The sequence below is a fragment of the Marmota monax genome, unplaced genomic scaffold, assembly GCF_021218885.2.
Source record: "Marmota monax isolate L192 unplaced genomic scaffold, Marmota_monax_Labrador192_F-V1.1 WCK01_AAM20220418_F8-fsc00002, whole genome shotgun sequence".
In the NCBI taxonomy this organism is placed as follows: domain Eukaryota; kingdom Metazoa; phylum Chordata; class Mammalia; order Rodentia; family Sciuridae; genus Marmota; species Marmota monax.
Window position 1 is genome coordinate 39,206,332 of NW_026693571.1, and position 25,874 is coordinate 39,232,205.

Consider the following 25,874-nt stretch of genomic DNA (forward strand, 5'->3'; position numbering starts at 1 on the left):
TCCAGAGGGCCAGTTGCGAGTGGATGCCAATATATCTGTGCATCACCCTGGGGAACCCCTGGGCATCCGAACCGAAGTGAAGAATCTCAACAGCATCAGGTTCTTGGCCAAAGCCATAGGTGAATATCAGCTGTTGTTCCTGTTGTTTTGCTTTGTGTTGGTCCTCTCTTGCTGCACAACAAACCTCTTGGAACTTAGTGACTCACTCAGTAACCCCTTTGATTTTCAGTTCTGTGCACTGGTTGGTTCTTCCATTTCTCCTCTGCTTGCTCCCATAGCTGTGCAAAACCAATAGGTCAGCTGAAACAGGGGATCTGAGATGGCCTCACTCACACGTAGGGGCCTCGGTGCTGGGTGTCCACCAGGCTTTTCTATCCATATAGCTTTCCAGCCTTCACTTGCCTGGCCCAGGCTTTCTCATTTACCATTGGAACATTCCAGAAAAATGGAGGCAGAAGCCTCAAAGCAATATGAGTCCTAAGCTCTAGAACTCTCACAGTATCACTTCCAATATATTCAGAGCAGATTGAATTCAAAGCAGACTCAAGTGGAAGGAAATAGACTCACCTCCCAAGGGGAGGATTCACAGGCTCTTGTTGCCATGTTTTACCGTGTAATCATACTCTTTATAAAGTCAAGTTCATTTTAGATTGGCCATGGTTTGAATTTATGAACTCATATGTGGTCATTTTAGATTGGCTGTGAAATGACATAATGGCTCAGTATATTTTTCTGCTGGTTACTATTTTCAACTAATAGATTCTCTGTGCCCGTACAATCAAGATTGGTCTTACTAGAGCACACTGTGGGCATTTCATTGAGGAAAAATGTCTGATAATTATTGAAATAGCTTATCAGGATAGACATCTATGCACTCCCATAGAAACTGATGACTGAGTCACAGGGGAAGACATCTTGTAGACAAAAAATATTTTTTTAAAGCCCAACACAACAAGAAGGAGGGAAAGGAATTCAAAGTGCATCCCTCAAATGTGCACAAGGAACAAGACGACAAAACACATTGCCAGAATGTTGTTGCCCCAAAATGTTTAGTAGAATCCTGAGTCGTGTCAAGCAAAATATCAGAAACAATACAGAAAAGGTGATTCCAGTTTTGTATAAAACCTTCCATCCCGAACTCAGATGGTCACCCAGACTCCATAAAGACACTCACACATCTACAGAAGTTCAGGGAAAAGACATTAAAAATGGCCAAGGGAATAGTTTCTGGGAGGGGGAAGAGAAAGGGAAGGTCCCCATGTGAAGACAGGCTAAAGAGGATGAACTCCTCTGTCTCTAAAAGGGGACATGACCATGTTTCTGAAGCCGCCAAAGGTGCAAGTCAGGGAAACTCATGTCTGTAACCTATGTATTTGAATGGGAAGCTTGGAACCAACAAAAGAGAGTTCCATTTCACCTTGGGCCAGGAACTGTTCTAGATCCTGTGGTTCCAAGAAGTGTCAATGATAACCTAAAAAAACAAGCCACCATGTTTTAAGTAGATTCATCCCTAATCAGTTACGAAAGAGCCTTCTTCTTTTGTCATATGAAGTGTCCTTTGGAGCAGCAGTCAGAAAGAATTTTACCAGCTCAGTGGAAGAACCAAAGCTTTGCTGTCTTGAGCTTCACTCTCCAATCCTGTAATTTTTCCATGATGATTTTTCTGCCTGCATTTGGCTTTTTAGCCATAATTTCATGTCATTCAAAGAGCATTCCAGTGGGGGAGAGGTGGAATAAAAATGGGCATCTTCTGGTATTGCTTCTATTATGTAGCAATTCAATTCAAAGGGTGTGAATTTAAACAAGGAAAGAGGTGCGGTGGGGGGAATTAAGGGAAGATTTATTTCCATAGTGGATAAAAAATACAATCAAAAGATGACATTAAATTCTTTTTATATTTTTTATAGACTATGAAATTCAGAGGCAAATCAATGAACTTGAGGCTGGAGGTAAAATTCTGAATGAAACTCGTTCATTTGACTGCAAGCTGGGGTGAGTTCGCATTGATATCATCTTGACCCCAGTGAGGTGGGCCCTGGGATCTGGGCTAGGTCACAAACCAAACATCTGTTCCTGAGGAAGGCCCTTAGGTTTCTGCAATGTGCTTTATTCATCAGTAAAATTAGAACAATGCACCCTACAGGGATTAATATATGCCCTACCGGACCCTTGAGAATTTTAAACTGACCCAGACCTATACCAGAATGCTTGGTCTTAGGTCCTAGACCTGTTCTTATTCTAGCTTACCTGCTCTGTGGTCAGAATCTTTGCTTCCTTAAATAGTATACCAGACCTCTACCAGCTTAAACTAGAGACAGAAGAAAGCTAAAATCTGATTATAGGCATGCCTTTTTGTTTATTTAGGTAACTTTGACCCTGATTTTCCTATTTAGAATTTTGAGGATTGAAGCAAAATACTGAAAAAAGCTCAAAAGCCTGGAGTTTGAGCCGGCTTAAAGCTGGAAACATTGTCTGGAGATATAGCTCAGTGGTAGAGAATTTGCCCAGCATGTATGAGGCCCTTTGTTCCATCCCCAGCACCTTAAAAAAATTCTGGAAATATTGAAGTCATTTCTTCTTATTTTAAATCATATTTCTAGATATTTCCATTTATTATTATGTTTTCATGAATTCACACAGGTGTCTCCTATGGAAAGCTAAAGAACCTGAATTTGCCTGTGTCCCTTATTGGTAGAGGAAACCCTGTGGTGGTCACTTTTCCATTACTGTAACAAATACCTGAGATGATCAATTTATGAAGAGAAAAGGTTTATTTTGGCTCACAGTTATAGAGTGTCGATCCATGATTGGTTGACCCTATTGATACATCATGGTGGGAGTGTATGGTCAAGCAAATCACTGACCTCATGACTGGGAAGAAAAAATGAAAGAGATCCGGAGTCTATAGTCCACTTCAGGGACATGCCTCCAGTGATCTAAAGACCTCCCACTAGGTCCACCTATTAAAGTTTCCACCACCTCCCAGTAGCACCAAACGGGGGAACCACACCTTTTTTTAACACATAGGCCTTTGGGTTCACACAAGACTCAGACCATAGCAAACCCCTCCTATGCATGTAGGCTAGCCGGTGTGCATGCAGTGTTTGTTCAACATTGTCTTCCTTAACTGTTGTAGGTGCACTGTGCCAATGAGAGACAAAGAAGGAAAACAAGACTACAGGTGATTATCCTTGTATCAATATACTTACACATTTGGGCTTAGGAGCATATTTCAAATCCATTTGAAGAAGAACACAGTGATCCTGGAGCGTTTTTAGGAATACTTACTACATGATGGAAAATGAAGCAAGACTCCCTATTTTATGTGGATCCTGGGAGAAGAAATTACATTTTCCTTGTTTGATAGCCTCAGATTGCCTGGTCTGATCAACTGTGGAAGACCTTGTTCACTCCTGTGTCAGAGCTGTACAGTTGAGCTGAGAGGATAGAAGTCGATGTAGGGGCCTCGGCTATTTTTACTCTTATTACATTCAGTAGCAAATTCTGAAGTTGCTTGAGAAAAAAAAATGAAAAGAGGTGTGTATGTTAATGGCATTTCCCTTCTAATCTCAGGTGATGTTATTTCATTGACAAACAAGTTTGGTTCAGTAGAAAATTTGCAAATAAATCATAAGGATAGGCTTAAAATAAATTGAACTTTTGCTTCTTCCCATTGAGTTTAGCAGATTGCCAAGGTGGAGGCTTGAAGCAGCAGTGTTGTTGAGATGAGCCCACTTCTCCTTTGTGAGTTGCAGGATATATAAGTGCAGATGTTGCTGTCAGTGAGGATCAGATGTAGCCTTTGCCCCAAGGACTCCCATCTGTGTCTGTCAAAGTCAAGATTGTTTAATTATGGTGCTCTTCTAGGTGCAGCCTGTTTTTCCCAGGAACCCTCTTTGTTCCTCAGTGTTGCTCCCTACTGTATTTATGCTGTTTTTTTGCTGAGCATGGAGTTTGCCTTTTAATTGGGACAGTGGCTTCTGCTCAGTCCCTCAAGTTAGCTGACAGTGAAGCCTCCTTTTGGTTTCCTCTTGCCTTCAGAAATCACACTGATTCATAGCAGAGCTTTAACATTGAATTTTGATGAGTTGCTTGCACTTCTAATCTATTACCTTCAAGCCACCATTTATTCTGCATTCTCCTGCTTTTATATAAACCCTTTGACAATTATGAGCAGAGAGAGAACATCAGTGCTGGAACAGCAGGGAGGGACATCTTTGTTTCATATGCATATATACAGTGGTAGGCTTCCACGTTCTTAAAAAATTAACTTTTAGAGCAATTACAGGTTTACGGCAGAATTGAGTAGAAAGTGCAGCGTTCTCCCACTTACTCACAGTGCCCTGCCCGACACAGTCTCTTCTTACTAACATCTTGCATTTGTATGGTCTCTTTGTTATAGCAAGGAACCAATATTGATACCTTATTATTAACTAAAGTCCATAGTTTACATTAAGGTTTCCTCTCAGTGTGATGGACTCTGTGGGTTTTGACATATGTGTAATACATGTATTCGCCATTACTGAGTCATATGGAATATTTCACTGCCCTAGAAGTACCTTGTGCTCCCCCTGTTCATCCCACCCTTACCTCTTGCTTCCACATTATATTTAGGCAAAATTCATTTCATTTCTTCTCCCACTCAAGAAGGAACAGTCCCCTCCCCCACCTTTGACTTTTCATTATTACACAAATACTGCTAAAAATAGTGTGAATTTAAAAATAGGGGAAGGTCATCTTTCTCCCTAATAAATTGTTCTCAGTTGGTCCCGTTGTTTCCAGCCTGTGTCTTAATGAATGTGTACATGGTCCACAGTCATAAATGAGAATGTGGCTGAGCATTCTGCTTATTTTACTCACCATTGCTTCCTGAGCATGGAGAACGGCAGGCTTGGTGATTTGGGCACTTGGTGAGCACTGTGCAAAGATTTTCCGGGGAAACTGGGAATTGATGTTATAGGACATTAGAAATCGTTTGCAAGTAACATAACATCTGGCACAGAAATATTCCTATCAGTGGTAGATCTGTGGTTCTAATCAATCCAGATACTCCAGATTCCAGTTCCGTCTCCTCTCTCCTCCCAGGTTTATGCCAGAGCCCAACCTGCCTCCCCTGGTACTCTATGATAGCACGACTCTGCCTGCAGGTGCAGACTCTCAGCAAGTGATCAACATTGACCAGATTCGGGACATGCTCCCGGAGCTCCCCAGTGTGACCCGAGAGCAGCTCGTCCAGCAGTATGGGCTGCTGCCGGAGCACAGCTTCACGTTACTGGTAGGTGGTGATCAGAGGCGGAAATGAGCTGGCTGGGCAGGCAGGGGGTGGTGTTCTGAGAGGCCCCTGCACGTGCACTTGGTCGCAAGTGGGCAGGCGTCTTGACTCCTACGATAGACGCCCCTGAGAAGAGTGAGGCACAGTGTCCTTGCTCACTGTCCTTTATGGGACTGCTCCTCCGCACCAGAAGAGAAAACAAATCCCACTTAAGTCATTTCTCCCATGTAGAACTGAGCAGCCGCTCCCAGCAGCCGTGGAGACTTTTTGAAGCCAGTCCAAATGTTATGGATGAGTGTTTTCCCATGTGTCTGCAGGACAAAGGAAAATCAATGTATAGGGTTTCTAGATGTCTAACAGTATCGAACCGTGACAGGGTCTGGCAGGATGTTAGGCTCTCAAAAGTCAGTCGGTTGTTTTACCAATTGTAGAAGAAAACATTTATTCCCCACAAAATGCTGGGAACTGTGACTAAAAGTATCAGTCCTTTGAGGCTTGAGGATGCATCTAATGGGACCAGTAGAGAATCTGACACCATTGAGATCTGCTTAGGGATTTTCCATCCTTTTCAAAGCTACTCGGGCTTTGTGGTTTTCTTTGTTATGGCAACGTTAAAGTGATACAGCATCAGTGAGCAGAGCATTTTGTCACCATTGTCTTGTCTGTTAGGGAGAAGTGGAAAGTTTTGCGACTGTGGCTCTCAGGGAGTAAGGTATATGCCCCAGTCATCTTTTGGAGCAGCAAAATCTGTGGAAACTGGACTTTTGCTTTTATAAATAACCAATAATAACTATAGGAGGTAGTACGGTATGGCTGTGCATATTTATGTCTTTTAATAACAGCACCTAGAGGTTTATAGTAGGGTAGGCAATCAAATGTCTACTGAGCGATTGTTTCTCTTTACCATCCGTAAGTTGGCTCCCTTGAGAGACATCCAGGGTGCCTCACGAGAAGCTCTTTTACTACCAATAAAGATCAGGCACCATCAGTTTCTTGCCAGTACCTTAGGCGGACTTGATCCCTGCCTCCTCCAGGCTGCCCTGCATCTTAGTCATCCATCTGTGGCGGTTCCATCGCTGTGCTTCAGTTGTTCATTAGCGAATCTCCTTGAGCATCTCCGGGCAAGCACTGTGCCCGCCTTCCTGTCGCTGAGCACAGAGGAGCACGTCAGCAGACCTAATGCCAGGTCTTTGGCTGAAGCCGTCCGTCAGCTTCCCATAGAGAGCTCCTCTTACCTGAGCCTCATATGGCTCCTGTTCTTCCTGAAGTTAGGTGGCAGTCCCCAGTTTTAGTCTTACACTCCTCCCCTCATCTTCTCACTTGAGTTTCCAGCCCACTTGGAGTAAATGCTGAATTCCAGATCTGCATTTTATTGCTCTTTGCCATCTGTGTGGGGGCTGGGAAGACGGGACACAAGGCCACCCAACCCAGGACATCGTTACCTCTCAGAGAGAGGCTTTGACTAGCTGGAGAGGCAGCCCTCTAGGAGTGCGTGATGTGCCGAGGTTTTTGCTTGGCCATTTGCTTGGTTGCTTGAGTATAGAGAAGAAGCCAGCAGATACTGCAGAGGAATCCTTTTGTAGATCAGCCTTCTCCACAAGAGAAGAGAAAGGACCTTTTGGAACCTCCTCTCAGGAGCGCAGCTCTTTCTTCTAAGGCACTGGGTGAAAGTGTGTGTAGGTGTATGAGGATATCTCTAGGATCCTCACACTTGGCCCCGATGGGTGTGTTCTGGGGACAGCAGCTGTCTCATCTCCCTGAGCTTCAGTTCCATGAGGGCACGGGCGTCTCATACTTCCCTTTGTGCCCCCGTCTTCATTCATGCGTCCTTCACGGGACCAAAACCTGGTGTCAGCCTTCAGTAAGGTCTTTCCTTAGTGCTGCAACGAGCAAGTCTGCATTTTAATAGTTTAAGGGCCTGTCAAGAGAAACCTACCTATAATTATTTTGTTCAACACTTTATTAGCTTTGCCTAGGTGCAGGTACTGAGATAGGGACAAAGACTGTTTTTAAGATCCTTTTTGGCCTCCTTAGAGTTTATGTATGCATACATAATACAACAGCTAGCCAGCCCACAGGGCAAATTGTGACAGAGCTAGATGGGGGCCCCGCGGAGGTGGCGACGACTCAACTGAGACCTGGAGCACGTCAGAAAGAGGTGGTTTGTTTTAGCTGTTTTTGAAAAGAATTATAATGTTTTGGTACCTCAAACACATGCTTATTTTGTAGCTTGCGGATAATATATTAGATGATTAGTCTTTTTAAAAAAAAAAAAAGTGAAAGGCCTAGTACCTGAAATTTCCACGATGAATGAGAACAGGAGCAGATAGGAACAGACAGAGAATGATTCAGACAAATTGTTTTCCCCAAATGAAGCAGCCTGAGCCCTTTATGACTTCGTAATCATTGGAAGCTGGGTTACTCATAACATTCCCGAAAATGATCTGTTCATGTTTTTCCCTGCCTCCATCAGAAACACAACAGATTGCTGAGAAGGGCAGATGCACAAATCTAATGAACCATCTTTCAATTTAAAGAGTGCCCAGGAGTATTCATTAAATAAATAGCAGTGGTGGAGGTGTGCTTTGCAGGGCCTCGGCTCCGTGCTCCCTGCCTTTGGATTGCTTATTTAATTAAGCAGTGTGCGTATATCCCCCCATCCCCACACGACGTGCCTTCCCCGCAAAAAAAATCTTCATAATTTAACTCATCTTTAATTTATATTGTCATGTCCATGTGCAGTGAGCACTGAATTGCATATCGTTATCTTTGATTTTTGCACAAGTCTAATAGTATACCTTAGTATCTGCCATGATGTCAGAGGCATGGTGGGTGCTCAGCAGCTGGGATGGACAGGGAATGAGCCGGGTATCGCTGCAGTACACAGGAAAATCCTGGGGGAAGTAGTCCTGATGAAGGGATCGATGTTTCCAAAGACCATGCACCTGAACCACCCTGGGACAACCCAGCAAATCATGGGTGACATGTGTGTCATCAAACTCTGGGTAAGGAGTTCAGCCATCCCATTACCTATGACCATACACAAGTCACTTGGTCTGACCTTTGTGTTCTGAATTAGTTTCATTGGGACATTAAATCAAATCTACATTCTGGTTTTCTCTCCTACAACCTCATGTGGCTCCCTCCCAGAAGAACTATTACTGGTTTTTCTTCTGCTCACATAAATAAATACCTTGCCCGCCTAAGATTTCAGTTTATTTAACTAATGTCACTTCCCCATCTTATATCAAACTGTCTTGCTCTCTGACCTCATTTGTAAAGATTAAGGAATAGAAATGTGGAAGCTGACAGTCCACAATAGCCAAGCTCTGAAACCAGCCTAGGTAGCATCCAACAGATGAGTGGATAAAGAAAATGTGGTACATATGCACAGTGGAATATTACTCAGCCATAAAGAAGAATGAAATTATGGCATTTTCCAGTAAGTGGATGGATCTGGAGACTATCATGTTAATAAGCCAGTCCCAAAAAACCAAAGGCTAAATGTTCTCTCTGATGTGCAGATGCTCACACACAAATAAGGAGGGAGGTGTGGGAGAATAGAAGTTCATTGGATTAGACAAAGGGGAAAGAAGGGAGGGAGAAGAGATGGAAATAGGAAAGACAGTAGAATGAATCAGACATCACTTTCCTCTGTTCATATATGAATACACGACCAGTGTAACTCCATATCCTGTACAACCACAAGAATAGGAAATTATATTCCATGTAGGTAGGATACGTCAAAATACACTCTACTACATATATATCTAAAAAGAACCAATAAAAAATAATAATAAAAAAAAGAAATGTGGAAGCTGAGATTCAGGTATTTGGATTCTGAAAAATGAGATTCTTCTCACATAACCAGTCCTCCTCTGAGTATATCCAGGAGTAGTTATCAGAATGGTCAGGGTTGTAATCACGTGCATTTTTCTTGGCAAAATCATTCCTGGCTGATGTCCATGAAGCAGCTCTTGTAAACTTCTGTCTTCTTTCCCTCAGGGAATGCAGAGGAACCGTAGCCCTTTGTCTGAGTCTCACATTTGAAAGTCTGCTTGCAAGAGCATGCTCTAGGGTCCCCAGTGTGCCCCTTTCCAGTGTGTCCTTAGGACAGCCCTCTAGGCAGGCATAGGGAAGGAAATGCAGCCTCTTTGGTCAGGTAACTTTCCCCGCCCACATTCACACCAGGCTGACCAGAGGGATCAGGCTCTTTGTTTCTGAGCCTTCCTGTCTATCTGCACACTGATGTGCTCCTGGGCCAAGTGGAAATAAAGTTTCAGGGTAATGGCTGTTTTGGATCACTTTTGTTTCATTAGTAAAGAAAATAAGTAATAAAAAAAGATGAGGTCAGAGAGCAAGGCAGTTTGATAAAAGACGGGAAGTGACATTAATTAACAGTTAACATTAACAGTTAATTCTCTTACTGTTAATGCTCTATACCATGTTCGTTTCCCGAGGCACAGAGACTGTGGGTTTCTTGAAGATTCTGACCACTCCTGTTGGTTTTTAAATGTCAGACTGCCCTATAAATAAACATCAAGTGCTGTCTGCTAAATTTAGTGAAAATCGGTCAACTCCCATGAAAAGCAGAAATGATGTCAATTTTCCAAGTGGAAAAATTAAGTCAGAAGAGAAGCAGTGTAAGCTGTTCTCGGCAGCTTTATTTATTTTGTTTCTTAAACAAAATGGCTCCTTCTGTCTGTTTCATCAAGAAGTGTGTCCACCTGGGCCATAAGGTGTGGGGCTTGCAGGATGGTCTTGCCTGATGCCTCGAGTCATTCAGCCTGGCACATAGTAGGCACCTGGTAAGGTCCAGGTGTGTGCTGTCAGGGAACTGGCCGCGTGTGAAGTCAGTAGCTAGAAAGATGTGGCCTCATCTTGCTCGGCAGGTTTCATGGAGGAAGTATAGACGGAGCAGCCCGGGTTGGTTTCTTAAGGCCTACCCTTTGCCTGTCCCTCTTATCACATAAGCCTTCAGCGTGGCTGTGTCGTTTTGGTGCTTTCTGAGTAGCCCCACAGGGAGAGGGTTAAAATACTGACAAAGGGACAGATATTCTTGATTGCAGCTCTAACCTCTGACTCTCAGGAGTTGGGAGGCTCTGCAAGGCTCAACAGAGCCAGTCCCCTCCTCAGCTGAAACGGGAGGATGACTTGCTTACCCCAAAGATACTCCAGTCTCCGTCAAATCTAAAAAAACTAAATACAGTCAGGCAGACTCCCAAGAATATTCTGCCAGAGAGGAGATGAACACCAGCAGCACACAGACATGATGGATGGAGAGTTGTTCACCAGAGGCAGAATTTTAGAAAAATCCAGCCTGGCTCCAAAGGACAATGTGATTGCAAACCCAAGATCAGTAACCTGGGCTGCCGTGTGTGTGTGTGTGTGTGTGTGTGTGTGTGTCTTTATATGCAGCCTCAAGATGCATCATCTTATTTGAACGACTTGATTTTCTCCAGCTGGTTCTTTCCCTTTGCAAGTCATAATGCTTTGTTTCTGACATCATAGAAAAGGTTAAGGTGTCTCCAAGGGACAAAGAAACAGAAAAGCTATCATGACCACAGTTGGTTATCAAATGGATTGTTTTTCAAGACTTTTACTTTAAGTCTCAAATAAGCTAGAAACAGCCTGGTTTGCTTCTGGATGAATTGCCCATGAAGCAATTGCCACAATAAATACCTGCATATCCCTTATGTAGTATTGCTTTAAAGCTAATGGTTTACAATAGTATCTGAAGCCATGTTGACTGATTTTAGACTACCCAGACTCACCAAGGTGCAAAGCAGTCACCTTCTAACTGCCGTTGAAGGAAAATCCATTTGGTCAACATTGCTGTGGCCATATTTTAGCTCCATGCAATTTTCCAAATTGATTTTATTCTTCATTTTATAAATTGCATCTGGAGCTTGCCAGCTTAGGGACGCTTTTACAGTTACTCTCTGTACTAGAAAAATAACCAAAATTTTGTTCTGGTAAAGTTGAATAAAAAGAGGCATCTTCTGATTCTACCCCTGCAAAAACAGGTCTCCATTTCTTCCAAATTCAAGTGACGGGGGCCTTCAGATGTGAGGATTCTCTGCTATCTGACCCCCTCAGCAACCTGCCTGTTGTGGACAAAGCAGAGGGGGCAGTGAAGTCCTGAGCCCCCTACCTTGGAGACCTGCAGGCAGTTCTGTCCCCAACCAATCCTGAAGCAGCATTTCTTAGTTATGGAATAATTTCTGATTCAAGACAAATAAAATATGCCACTTCAGGCTTCAGGCAGATCTTGAAGCAGATATGCATATCTACATGGCCGGTGAGCTCCTTGCCAATTTTAATCTGCAGCCTGAAAGCTCCTGTTGAGCAACCCAAGTTCTCCCCCGGCTGACTTGCTTACCCCGGATGACAGTGGTGGCTTGTTTGACAGCGTACTTCGAGGGTCCCATTCTTGCAGATGCAGGCTCGTAACTGTGCAGCGCTGCTGCCAGCTCTCACTGCTTTTGATTTTTTGTATTGTGATTATGCAAGAGAAATGCTTATTCCCAAATGGGCCTCCCTTTGACTTCTCTCCTAGAGCAAGTGTACCTCCCAAAGTGTAAATTCATTTCCACATTGGCCTAAGTGTTCCCTGCACAGACTGGTGCACTGGATTGACTCAGGATTTGTGTACAACTCGGTTTTGCCAGAAACATGGCACAAGTGAAATTGTTGAGAGCTCTGCTCAGAGTGTAGGATCTCCAGAGCTCCGCTGGAGAACATGGCCCAGGGCTGGGAATCACAGGGACCAAAATAGGACTATCCACCCCTAGTCGTGTGTCCTTGGGATGGCCCAGAGAGCATGCCTTTGGTGTGGGTAGGTCTGTTCAGAGCTTCTGCAGATTCTTGTAGTTTAAAAGTTGCAACTGTGGTTCAGGATACTTTTGGCTTTCTCCTGAGGGGGGACTGTCACGTGAGAATGCTGCTTTCCAGGCAGCCTTGGGCCAGTTAACTCCCTTTTATTCCCCACTGGAAAGGCCCGTCTCAGTGGTTATTCTGCTTGCAGGAACCCTCCCTGGAAGATTGTCACAGCCCTTGGAAAGGTTCATTCACATCACAGACCAGAGCCGTTGCCAGCCCCCACCACCATCCCCAAAATAATTCCAGACCTTCATCTCCTACAACTTCAACCTTCAGACCTAGAACCATTGCTTTCTCGGCCCTTTTCACTTCATTTCCATCCCCAACTAGCAGTTGGTGTTATTTTCACCGCCACGTTGGTGGGTTTGAGTTTAATTTAGTTTTTCTTATCTTGTAAGAATAACCAAATTCACAGGAATAAGGAGGGAAGGACAGAGCCCCCATGGATGTGTAGATGACAGGCCCCCGACTGTCTTTACAATTGCTCAGCAGCTATTCAAGCCCTCAACCCCTGCCACACAGGGACTGGATGTAATTCCCATTTGTGGCTCCACAAAATGCCATGTTGTGACACATGAGAGCCTTGCCCAGTTAAAACCACCAGCCTTCAGTCTGCAGAGGCAAAACCTCCTGGACAGCCAGCCCCTCTCACCACAGGGGTGACCTGCCCATTTAGGTGCAAGCCTACCACCTGGATTACCCTTATTAGAGGAACCAGAGTGCAGTAGATAAAATAGAGTATGCTTAACATCCGAATTCATGAGAAATTCGGGGATGTGTCTCATTGTGTCAGAAGGTACTTGAGAACTGAGCAGTGTCTAATTTCTCTGGTGCAGTGGCATGGGGGACCTCTGGCCACCTTCCTGTCCCATGGAACCCTAGTGGCAGGGGCTGTAGGTTTGCCACTATCTTCCTCCTTAATATAGGAACTGGAGTGTGTCGTGCCAGGTGGCCTAGGTGTACCTTGGCAAAGGCAAACAGTGAGTTTACCATTTTCTCTTTCCAATTTCTAGGCTAATTGCTGGGGACCTCTGAAGCATCTTTCATAGGTTAATAACCTTTGAACATCTGGCAGGTATCAAAATAATGGAAGGGTGGGGAAGCGCTCTCTTTTGATGAGCTCATTGCCTCTCATCAAGCCTCGCACTGATAGGGGCTCAGTCTCAGTCCCCAGGAAGGCATCGACCGTGTCCTCCTTGCTCAAAGGCAGTGTCACACAAGAACACAAACTGCAGATGTTCAAATTCCTGGCTCTGCTGCTGTCTTGCTGTGTGGCCTCAAGTACATTAGTGCTTCGGTGTCCTCATGTGCAGGAGAGTCCTGATAATCCTCAGCTCACAGGTTGTTGGAATTCACTTACAGGACAGGCCCCTACAATTGTTATCATTGTAACCTTCACCATCAGCAGCCGTCATACACAGCTGCCCACAGGGCTGACTACCAGGTATCTAATAGGTACAGTAGTCTCCCCTTGCCTGTGCTTTCAAGTTTTCAGGTAGCCACTGTCAACCATGGTTCAAAAGTAATTAAATGGAAAATTCCAGAAATAATTTGTATGTTATAAAAAACTTTTCACTATAGGGCTTGAGTTTTGGCTCAGTAGTAGAGTGCTTGCCTTGCATGTGTGAGTCACTGGGTTCAATTCTCGGCTCTGGGTTTGATTCTCAGCACTGCATATAAATAAATAAAAAATAAAGGTCCATTGACAACTAAAAAAAAAATTTTAAAACTTTCATTACAGTATATTATTATAATTGTTTAATTTTATTATTAGTTATTTTTAGTCTTACTGGACCTAATTTATCAATTAGAACTTGTATCATAGATATTTATATGTGGGAGAATACAGGGCTTATTTAGTACTGTCCAGGGTTCAGGAATTGACTGAGGATCTTGGGACATATCCCCCCCATGGAGAAGGGGAGCGCTATATTTAGTAAATGCTCTCGAGAGCCGTGATCAGCCAGCATCTCTAATCTAGGGTCCCTCATAGGTGCCAAGACACTCCCTGTCACATAACCAGCTGTTTCTTAACTAGTATTTTCTGGGCTTCTTTTTCTTCTCTGAACCTGCCCCTGGGCAGCTGTCTCTATCAGGTTTCATTCTACTTATAAATATAGTCCAGCCTCATTTCTGGACTGTCATCGGGTTCACAGGGTGTGTGACTTAGAATGAGAATTGCAGTTGAGAAATCAGCCTTCATCCTATTCCAACTGGACAGTCATCTAACACTTTGTTGTCTCTGAAGGTAGAAGACAAAGGACAACTTGGGGACAGATTGCTTCCCCTATGCAAGGGTAAACTGAGGCTCATTCCGAGAGCAAGCAGCGAAAGTGAGGTGATCTTCCACTTTGCCTCACCCCCGCATTGACCAGCTGACAGGTCCGTTAGTAGGTGAGGGCTCCTGTTATCGTCTGAGAGGTTCACCTGACATTGACTCTGGATGTCATTGAATGCTTTGGGAAATTTGATTGAAATGTGAAAAAGATGCTTTCCAGTCACAGAGCTCGAGACTTCCTGGTATTATACATAAGACAGGACCGATTGTCCCTGCTGCACTTCAGCAACCTCTGAGGAACAACTGGAGTCATGTGAACCAGGAGATTGACTCACTGGGTGGCTGAAGTTTCAGTTCTGTCCTGTGTAGGACAGATGAGGCTTATGGCTTCAGGGAAGGACACTGAAGGTCCTCTAGTGCAGTGACCTGTCTGCATTGCTCTTAATATGATTTTTATGTAAGGGAATTACCGGTCTGCTGTTTTTCAGAGAAAACCAGATGGTCGCACTGCCATGTTCACCAGGGACTTCTGAGATCTGTGCCAGGCTTATTAGCATTTGCCAGTCTCATCGAAGAACTAACACTAGGAAACCAGAATGCATGTGCGTTTTTCCCTGGAAAGCGGGCTTGGGCTCTGAAGAGCCAAAGCAAGCAGCCCGTGCGCAACTTTTATTGATCCATCATTCTCTGGACAGCTGCAGCACAGCGCAGCCTCCGACAGCCCCACTCCCTGTAGCAGATTTTCACGTCCACTTTAAATTGAGCACTGAAACTGTGAATCCCCCAGTGAAGTACAGTTCCAACTCGGAGAGGCTTCATCACAGCACTGACGTGAAAAGACAAACAGAAATCTGACTTGCCATGTTATCCATCCAATAAAAAAACCACCCAAGGGTAGAGGAGTAGATATTCATCACGCCCCAGCCGCTCAGCCAAGCCTGCAAGCTTGAGCACAATATTTCTAGGTGGATTTCGGGAACCTTTCCTTAGCAAAGCAGAGTTCTCCTCCTAACGGCTCATTTCGCCAGCGGGCCTGCCTGTCTGGGTTCAAACAGAGAACTCTGCCCATTTGATTGGGGCCGGAAAGCAGTTTTCTCTCTCCCCAGTGATTTGCACACCATTGCAGAAGTTTGACTATTTCCCGGAAGCTGAGCTGCACTTCCTCTTCATGTTGCTTGAATTTGCCTTCATCTGCAGTCAAGCCTGGGCTGCCGAGGTGGCCTTTGCCCTGCTTTAGCATGAACAGAATAATAGCTATTGGCTCGAAAGGAGATTCAAGAGACGATTATGGGATTATTCAGCAGGCCCGTCACCAGAGAATTTATCTGGTACAAAGGGCGCATACATTTTTTTTTTATTATGGAATTTCTATTTCAGCACTTGTGCCTGTGTGTATATATTAAAGTTTCTAGTATAACTAAACTTTGAGAGCACTTGTTAGTATTTCTTGTTTCTTCCCGGTATCTTATTTTTCCAGAAAGTTCCTTGCTTAATGATGGGTTCCCTGAAAGGGGAGGAAGTGGAAGCTTTAGCTGCAGTATGAATGTTAAAAAAATAAAATATTTCAAGGAAAGTATAGTTTGACTTGGATTTCAGCAGGTAAGGGAAATCTGTTACTTAAAATGTGTACCCTTTTGCGTTTGGAAATTTCAGCCTCCACCACATGAGTCGAGCATGTTTTTATTTTTTATTTTAGGGGCAGTCTTAGCTAAATTTCTGAGTTGTGCTAAATCACTGAGCTGGCGGCCATTAGTATGAAACCTGATGAGTGCCCAGTCACTCTCATGCATAACTGTGGCAATTCCACTATTTAAAGGTCAATGTAGGACATCTAAGAATGAGTGTTTGTGACATGGTGACAGCAGACCCTGATTCCATCCAAGCAGCTACAGTGGCCCAGCGTTGACTTGGCTCTGTGTTAGAACAGCATGGCCCTGGCTCATGCAGCTGACCGTCCAGAGGGGACTACAGTAAAGTCTTCATGAAGCAGCTCTCCATGTTCATTCAATCCTCTGGTGACTTCAAGGAGCACGATGAGAGGCAGGGCCAGCGAGCCTCGCCTGCTCACAGGGCCTGGGAGCCAGCAGCTTCCTCCACTGGTTCTGCGCCTGGCCTGACTGGGTCACGTGCTCATTCCTTCTTGATCTGCTCCATTTCCTACCTTCTTTTCTAGCAATCACTAAGACTCCTAACAGGAGACAGGCCTAGAAAGGAAAAACGGCATTAAACATGTGGGCCCAGTTTGCAGCTCAAGGCTAGAGGCCGCTGGGTGCATGAGTGATGTGAAAGGACAGAAGAGTGTGTCCTAGTGTGTCCTTTACTGTCCTCTAGGCCACATAGTCAGGGCTCTTAAAACACACACGATCATTCCTTCAAGAAAATGCTGTCCGAATGCAGAGTGGCAGTAGTAGAAGTAGAATTCTTGCCTTTTACTGAAAACGATCAGAATTTTCTGGTGACATCTCAGCATTTAGCAAAGAAAGAGTGAATGTCAGATTTGCCTTAGAATGCTGATCTTTCGTTTTGGGGGAAGGCTTTATATAATTTTTTTTTTTTTTAATAGAATGAAGTTGGCCTACTGGAGTTCTTCCAAAATGTGATAAAAGAAACTAGGGCAGAGCCAAAAAAGGTGGCTAGCTGGGTCCTCAACACTTTCCTGGGCTATTTAAAGCAACAGAACCTGACTGTCAGTGAGAGGTGAGTGAGATCTGGGGATTTCTTTTCTTCCTTTATTATGAACTCTGTCTAAAAATAGTTGAAATAGGGCAGGGTGAGTTTTTCCTCTTCCTCTTCTCCCTCAGGCTCTCCTGAAAAGACAACAAACATGGCCTGTATATTCTGAATTCTAAAAATAGTCTCTATCCCATCTGAAAATTCATCTATTTGTTCAGTTCTCCTGACTGTGCACCATGTCCTTTGTACTGTGCTAGGGGCTGGGGCTGGTGGCCTGCAGATGAAAGATGAGGAGTTTGTACACTTGCAGGGGATACAGACCTGTAAGAAAACAGTCACCTCAGTGTGATCCTGTTACTCTAGAGGCAAACGTGGGCTGCCGTGACTGCTAATAACAGGGCCCTGTGTGGGGGCTGCAGAATCATCCAGGGCTTCCCCCAGGTGACACTTGAGCCCAGCCCTGAAGAACTAGTGGGAGTTGCTGGGTAGTGGGAGGGACAGAAGCACTGAACCAAGAAAGCAGTAGCACCATGCTCAGAGGCAGTGGCCATGTACACTCAGGAAACAAGACTACAGAGTGCCTAAGCAGGCAGGACAGAATGGGGGCAAAGCTGGAGAGACAACCACAGGCCACCTGGAAAACTCCTATGCAAAGCCCTAGGGTCACATTGGGGGAGTATGGTGTACATTAGTAAGCTCAGCTGCTGTAACAAAACACACCAGACTAGGTGGCTTAAATATATTTGTTTCCCACAGTTCTGGAGGTTGGCAGGTCCAAGATCAGGTGTTGTGGGTGGAGAGAGAAAGCTCTGGGTCTCTTCTTACAAGGACAATAATTCCATCTTGGAGGCCTCACCTTCATGACCTCATCTAAACCTAATCACCTCCCAGAGGCTACACCTCCTAATACCATCACATTGGAGATTAGGGTTTATATATCTATATATATCTATATCTATCTATATCTATATCTATCTATCTATATCTGTATGTATGTATGGGGGGAGAGGGCATAATCCAGCAGAGTAGAACAGTCTAGAGGCAGAAAGACCAGTTGGAAACATCTTAAAGGAGTGCTAATGAGAAGTGCCCCAGGCCTGAGCCAGGGTGGAGATGGCCCAGCTAAAGTGAGGGGACTGAGCTGGAAGCAGTAACCCCCCAAACAGCGTCACACCTACATTCCTTGCTTGGCCACTTGAGGTAAAATGGGTGACAGTCTTTCTCACTCTTGGTAGAGACAAGGAAAAGGAGTAAGTTCAGAGGGAAGGGCTAGAGGACACCACGATGCACGTAGACATGCTGAGTTTGAGCTGCCTGCAGGACAGACACCCCAGTGGGAGCCAGGAGTCAGTGTGTGTGTGTGTGTGGATCATGGCTGATGCGACGTCTGGGAGGGATAAATTTGTGAGTGCTCACTTGTTCGCTATTTAGCACATGTTTGCTGGACTCTGCCTTGTGCACAGTCCCCAGGCAGATGCGGGCCCTGCCCTCTGAGAACTGATAGTTCAGGACCTGGCGACTGTGAAGCAGCAGGCGGTGCTCTGCGAGGGGAAGGAGATCCCGGCTCCACCGAGACCCGAGTGAAGGGTAGTGGAGGAGCCGCGGGTAAGAGTTCTGGTCATGGGGGCCAGCAAGTGTGAACATCGCCAGGCGAGTCTGGGGTGGCCCCCCGGGAGAGGTTGCTAATGCAGGGGAGGTGGACGAGCACTTACAGCACATAAATGGGCAGAGGACAGCCACCAGGGAGGCTGCGGCATGCTGCGGCGGCCGAGGGGGGAACCTGAGGCTCTGTGGCCTTTGATGAGAAGAACGGCCCAAGGGACAGGAGACTGAGACAAATGGCAGAGAAGTAGAAGGAAAACCAGGGAGAGTTGGTGAGCTGCCCATTTCAAGAAGGAGAAATATAAGCGTCAGGTTTGAGTATAGGAGAGTTCCTTAGGCAAATGGCCCTGCAGGGCCCTGGGGAGGTGGCGCGCAGGCCAGGAGGGTGACGACACCTCAGGGGCATCCCAGGGCCATGGAGAAGTAGAAGGAAGATAGACTCACGTTGATCTGTGATTCCGCAAAGTCATCTGGGCACAGAGGCTGGCCGCACAGGCCATGTGCAGTCTCCTGCTATCGGTTACGTGCCCACGTAGTGGGGTCGGTTCACCTCCTGACCCGGCTCCTTGCCAGCCTGACCATGGATGAGTTGGCTCTGCCCCTCAGTGTCATTCTGTGAAATCAACTCTGATGGGGCCTGCCTCGGAGGATTTTGTGAGGAGAGTGCAGTCTCTGGCCTCAGTTCCCTTACTTTCTTCGCCTTGTTGACAACACAGTCTGCTGAACTCCATGGCATCCGTGGTCTTTCATCCCCATCCTCCCAGGTGTGACCTCTCCACTCAGAAATGCCACTCTACACTGACAGTACGATGGCCACTCAGGCAAGGCAGGATCCATCCAGAATTTATGGAGGAGACACAGCTGTACCAGAGCCTTAAAGGACGGGTAGGGTTTGATGAGCCAGGGGCCCGAGTGTTGCCTGTGGGAGTCAAGGTGTGGGAATGGCAGGGAACTAGCACGAGCAGAACTGAGAAGAGCAGAGGACAGAAGATAGCCAAAAAGTGTGTGTGTGTGTGTGTGTGTGTGTGTGTGTAGATATACAGGCCCCAGCCCAGTCCCACTCCCAAGTCACTGTCATTCTCCTGAAGAGGCCTAGGCTTCTGTGTTTGAAATCTAGGCAGAGTAGGTCACTTCCTGTTTCACATCTACAAAGCAAGATGGGACAGAGAGGAGGGAGACTCACACTGTCCCGAGAACCCAGGAAGGCCCCAGGCAGGCGAGGGGCTTGCGTGTACAGAGCAGGTATAAATCCCTCGGCTCTGGAGTCATGGCTGCCGTACTGGGTATACTTCTTGGAGCTGCTGAATTTTAGTCTTGGGAGAAAACTTTGGTAGCAGATTAGGAAACAGAGGCCCTAAGACATAAGGTGACTTCCCTTGGATACATGCCACTCTCCTGACTTTTGCATCAGTTTCTTTATATGTCAGTCTGCTAAACAACCAGTGGCTTCTAAAGGAACTGGAGGATGAATTGTTGAGTAATTTGTTGAGTAGTTTGGAGCCCTGGTTCTGTCTAAGTAAACATTACAGTCATTCCAAACCATGTGAGGAGGAGCTGAAACCAGTGGTAGCCGCTCTGTTTCTGCACAGTTCAAATAACCTTTAGCCAACTGGGTCTGTCTTCTGTTGTTAATGGCATGATACCACAGACTTGGCTCATGGTTCTGGTCCAAGATTAAGTGGCCGCATCTGTGATGGCCTTACTGGCAGATCCTGAAGCCATGGAGGATACCACATGGCAACAGACAGAGCACAAGAAACATCAGACCTATTAATCCATCAGGAAAGCAGAGCCCTGATCACCTCTTAAAGGTCCTACCTATCCCTCCCCTTAGTATCCCTTGATAGACATTAAATTTCAACCCAAGTTTCAGAAGGGACAGTTCATATTCAAACCACAGACACAGAATGTACCAACCTAACCCTGGAGCAAACATTAATTAATGAACAGCCTTGGCCACTAGGACTTATGTTACCAAAACTTAGAGGGGCAGTAGCTAGCTACTATGTCCTACTGACACCCCATCAGGGAACATTCTAGCAATCAAATTTATAGATGCTGATTGTGCAAATTTGCTTTCTTCATATCAAAAGACTGGCATATAAAGAATCCAGTCTTTTCTGAACTTTCTGATTGTTTTTCAGTATGTTACTTTGGGAGGTTATTTAAATTAATAAGAAATTTCAAATTGTTAATAGGTTTGCTTTAGTTAAGAAAGTAGAACTGGGACTGGGGTTGTGGCTCAGGGGTAGCCTACCATCTGTGAGGAACTGGGCTCGATCTCAGCACCACATAAAAATTAAAAATAAAGATATTGTGTCCATCTATAACTAAAAAACAAATATTAAAAAAGAAAGAAAAAGTAGAACTATAGTTAAGAAAATGGAAATTGCAAATTGCCTAAGTATTTTGTAGTAAAATCAGGCCAGTGCAGCTGTCTGGTTGTCCAGGTCAGGTGAGTGTCCCAAACTTCAGGTCTACAGTGGGCATGAGTCCTAAGCACTGGGAAAGCAGGGAGGTTTTTGAGCCGAGTTGGGAGTGGTGATGCCAGGAGGTTTAGTCCAGCAGTGTCATGTGGGATGGCTTCCAAGAATGGGCCACAGCCACTGGAAGCATGTTAGATCATTGGGGCTATTGTCACAACACTGTCAAAAATGACAGTTTGGGGAATGCAGGAGGAGGCACGGCTGTAGTTAATGTTTTGAAGATCACTGAGATTTGTCAGTATTGGGCTAAACTTTCAGGGAGTGGGCAGTGAGCTAAGCAAAAATGGCATGACCATCTGCACCAGGTAACCAGAGGCATGGCACTGCCATCATTGAGACCAAGAGGGTGCTGGTCAGTGGGAGGCTAAGTGTAGCTTGGCAGGCTGGCTGGCGAGTCTGTTTTCACACAGCCTGTGAATAAGAATGGATTTTTTACCTTCTTTAAAAAGTGGGTAGGGCTGGGTGTAGCTCCATGGTGCATGTGTATTTAGCATGCTGGAAGCCCTGGGTTTAATCTCCAACACAAACACACACACACACACCACGAAAAAAAGGAAGGAAGGAGAACGTGTGTGGCCCACAGATCCTCAAATATTTGCCATCTCGCTTTTTCCAGAAGTTTGCCACCTGGTTTAAAACACATAGTTTGGGTGAGCGTGGGACCTCACAGGAGGCAGGTACAGCAGCAGCAGCATCCCTGGGAACAGATGCGCTTCCCCTTTGCAGACTGAGGGAAGGCCAGGGACCCAGGAAGAGGACCTGGGGGGGGGGGGTGGACGGACAGCTGAGGGAGGAGCAGAGGGAGGCCTGGAAGAAGCCAGCTCACAGGGGCTGAGTTTGGGTCGGGGCAGCAGAAGGGAAGGCTGGAGTTTGGCAGCAAGTGAGTGGATGGTTTCTGAGCGGAGCTGCTCAGCAGGCTGGGGTGGACCCCAGTTGACACATGCTTCTGAGGGCACAGAGTAACCAGCAAGGCTAGATCATTATTGGCCAAAATAAGGTAAGAAACCCAGCAGCTCTGGTAGTTTGTGGGCATTTTCAAGATAGGAGAGGTCTGAGCATTTGTGAAGGGTGAGATTATAAAGCCACAGGATGGAGAAAGTACACATCCCAGGAGGAATCCAAATCGTAGGCGTGTGGCAGGCGATGGGGTGGAGAGCATGGGGGGAGGGGCGCTAGGGGCCACTGGCCTTGCATTAGCTAACCTCCCTAGGAAGTGGGAGGTGGGGTGTGTGCAGGGAAGAGGGTGGGCAGGAGACTGTCTGGAGCAGTTGCTGGGTGTGTGGGCACAGGCAGGGCACTGGGGTGCCAGTAGGGTGAACAGCAGCCTCAGTGAGCAGCACACTCCAAGCCCAGCATCTTCCTGCAGCAGCTTCTTGAGTCCCATTTCAACAGAAGCAGAGAAGGGGGGACTCGGGCAGATCAGCTTGGGATCGAGATGGACAGCCATTTCACTAGGGTGGGCCCTGGCTGAGAAGTGGCAGGGTGTCTGCTCTCAGAATCCAAGCTGGACATGAAGTTGGGACCCTAGAAGAACTCAAGGGAATGGATGAGATTGGAAGGTTTGAAAGATCCCGTGTCAAGGGGGAAGACAGTCTGCACAGAGCCTCCACTTCCCACATCAGAGCTTCCCTAGTGGAGACACAGTCACTGTCCGGAAGCCAGTATTAGATCTGACAGCAGCAAATTAGTAGCTTCTCTTTCTGCTGCCATTGGCTTTGAAATATGATGGTCTGTTTAGTTACCTGGGGAGGGGGGTCTTTCAGGCTTGGTGTGATGGGTACCAATGTTTGTCATCCCCTCATTCTAGTTATGCACTGGCGTACCTGGAATTAGTATAGTAAGCCTTCCATATGTGAGGGTTCAACCAACTGCAGATCAAAAATATTTTGGAAGAAAATTGCATCTCTACTGAATACATACAGACTTTTTTTCTTATCATTATTCCCCAAACAATAGAGTATAGAAACTATTTACGTAGCATTTGCATTGTATTAGCTATACCTAATCTAGAGATGATTCAAAGTATATGGGAAGATGTGCATAGCTTCTGTGCAAACTGTAACGTTTATATAAGGGACCTGAGCGTCCACAGATGTTAGTATCCTTGGGATGGGGTGGGGATGGCAATCCTGAAACCGACCACCTCAGATACTCTATTGGCAGGAGGAATCCTGTGACAAAAATATTATTGACCTACTATGTGTTGAGCATTATGGAACAAAAAGATAATTGGAAAATCCCATGTGCTTTTAGGTCAGTGGAGAGATTTATAGTGTAAATTTATAACCTAACAAATTGAGGTCACTAGATGAATTTCTCTAAGTATTTTCAGTGATTTTGTGTTCTTTTTCTTCCCCATTGCTAACATTTCTGTGTGCTCAGAATTCCTGTGTGGAAATCCTAACCCCTGTGGTGGTGGTATTAGGAAGTAGGGTAAATAAGTGACGTTAGTGCCCTTATAAAATAAGCCCCGGAGAGCTGCCCTGGATGCCTGTGAGGACACTCCTGAGAAGAGGGACTTCACAAGACACCACCTGCTGGTGCCCTGATCTCTAGCATCCCTGCCTCCAGAACTGTGAGAAAGAAATCTATTGTTTATAAGCCACCAGGCAATGGTATTGTTATATCAGCCCCGATGAACTGAGATAATTAACCCATATGGGGGTAGAGACCCTATATTTTGCATGCTCTAGAAACCTCAGCCCTTATTGCGGGTCCAGGCACAGTCTCCACTGTAAGATAATTGGCTGCTGTATTTTCTAGGATTGCAGAACATGCAAGCAACCCACATTTTTAGAGAAACCTGATTCCTTTCTACTTGTCAGTAAGATGGGCGGTTGGAAAAGGATAGTGATTTATTTCACAGCCCTATGCCCCTCTTTCTTTTGAGATTTAATCAGCATGGTTCACAGATGTTCCAAACACTAACTTAGTAACACTAGACACTTTCCAAACCTAATTTCCACTTGAAATTACCCTTTATTCATACTTTAGAATGAACAAGCACTTCAGGGCTGACTCTGTGTGTTAGCTGATTTGAATGAACAACCATATGTGTTAGCTGATTTGAATGAACAACCATAACGGTTCCCCTGTATCTGGGTCTGAGACCCGTAAGCCACTCCTGGTTAAGTTGCACTTTACTGGGCTGGAGTTCATGGAAACTGGCATAGGAGCCAAACTCTGGTTCCCTATGTAAGAGCCACAAAGAAATGAACTGTGAATGGTGGAAACCAGGACTTAAATAGTAGGTAAATTTTCAAGTGGCATGTACCTTTCAGAAGCTGTGACTTACGGACATGTTTGTGTGGTGTTTTTAAGTCTCCTCTTGTTTTAAACTAGTCCCCTAATGACCTCAGATAGACGGCATTTCATTAGCCTAGTTGCTGCATATGCCTTAAAGTAGAAAACCAGATATTTGTAAAGGAGGCTGTAATTCAGTCTCATCTTTTCAGTCATCTTGACACACCCCTTCACCCTACCCCAAGTGTGAGTTAATGACACGTTGCTGTGTTTCCTTTCCCCCTGACCTTTTGTATCATGGCACCTTGGCAAATAAGTTACATCACAGAAGTGTAGATATAATGGATTTGGGGCCCTTCTGTGTCCAGAAAGCTGTTGTGAATCTGCAGAAGAGAACAGATTATACACAGGGCCCATGAGGACAGGTAGAGCCGTGGCTGGGAGACATTGTGTTCCCCTACAGAAAATCTCTCACAATTATAAGGAATTTATATTTGCATAGAAACAACACAGAAAAGTGGCTTTGTTAGCTGTTTTGTTTGAAGTAATTTTTAGGCCGATCTTTCCGTTGAAAATATTTAATTACTGGATTTTTTTCCCCCTTTCTCTTTGTGGTTCATGAATTTTGCAGCCACCTCCTTTTTTTGACTAATTGCACTGAGCAGTTGTCTGTTGCTACAGCTTCTGCCAAACAGCTGTTATTGTTGGGTGGTAAAATAAGCAGAAAAAAACAAAACCAGTCACAAAAATTTGTTATATCCTAAAATACAAAATAAATAAGTAAAATAAAATAGAGCCCAATTGGCCTGTTATTTTCATTCCGGGGTGTGGTTGTGATTATTTAAACGTGTAAGATCGAGCAGTTTGGGTCCTGAATACCCTGACAGTGTGAAATGTGAACTTTCTTTCTCTTTCTCTTCTTGGGGCCACCTAGTCCTGTCACACCCTCTGCACTCGCTGAGCTTCTCGACCTTCTGGAGAGGAAAGCCATTTCTTCATCCGTAGCTAAACAGGTATGTCCACACTTCCAGAAGTTTCTCACTGCTCCACTATCCCAGTAAATGTTTTCTATGAAATCCAGATGCTGTTACTAAGTAGATTTCATAGTGAAAATATTAAAGGCTCGTCATATCAGTGGAGGCTGAAAGGTAGAGAGATCTGGATTAGCCTCCATGTACGACACACGCAGTTTGCTCCTCATCTTTGCTCTTTGGGGGAAAGAGTTATTGCTTGGTCTTGCCCTGAATGTCTCCCTCAAATGTTTGTTTACTTAAAAGGCTGGGCCCTACAGCTCATGGGGGTTGCCAGACCACAGCCTCCCCAGAGCCAAAGGCAGCCTCGGCTCGACCTCCAGCCTGCCTGGTCTTCTCAGGTCCTCACAGCCTCACAAGTCTTAAGCTGCCTCTGGGTCTGCTGCCTGGTAGCCCTCGAGAGTCAG

At 45.3% G+C, this 25,874-nt stretch overlaps 1 protein-coding gene across 2 annotated transcripts in view; it reads left to right on the forward strand.

The window, feature by feature from the left end:
• Positions 1-25,874, forward strand: part of Gatb (glutamyl-tRNA amidotransferase subunit B) — a 78,423-nt gene that overhangs the window by 40,365 nt on the left and 12,184 nt on the right. For both annotated transcript variants that reach the window (XM_046459226.2, XM_058583917.1), the window contains exons 6-11: positions 6-119; positions 1,908-1,992; positions 3,137-3,181; positions 5,086-5,275; positions 16,996-17,129; positions 25,371-25,449. In XM_046459226.2, coding sequence (XP_046315182.1) covers positions 6-119; positions 1,908-1,992; positions 3,137-3,181; positions 5,086-5,275; positions 16,996-17,129; positions 25,371-25,449 — 647 coding nt within the window. The remainder of the gene's footprint in view (positions 1-5; positions 120-1,907; positions 1,993-3,136; positions 3,182-5,085; positions 5,276-16,995; positions 17,130-25,370; positions 25,450-25,874) is intronic.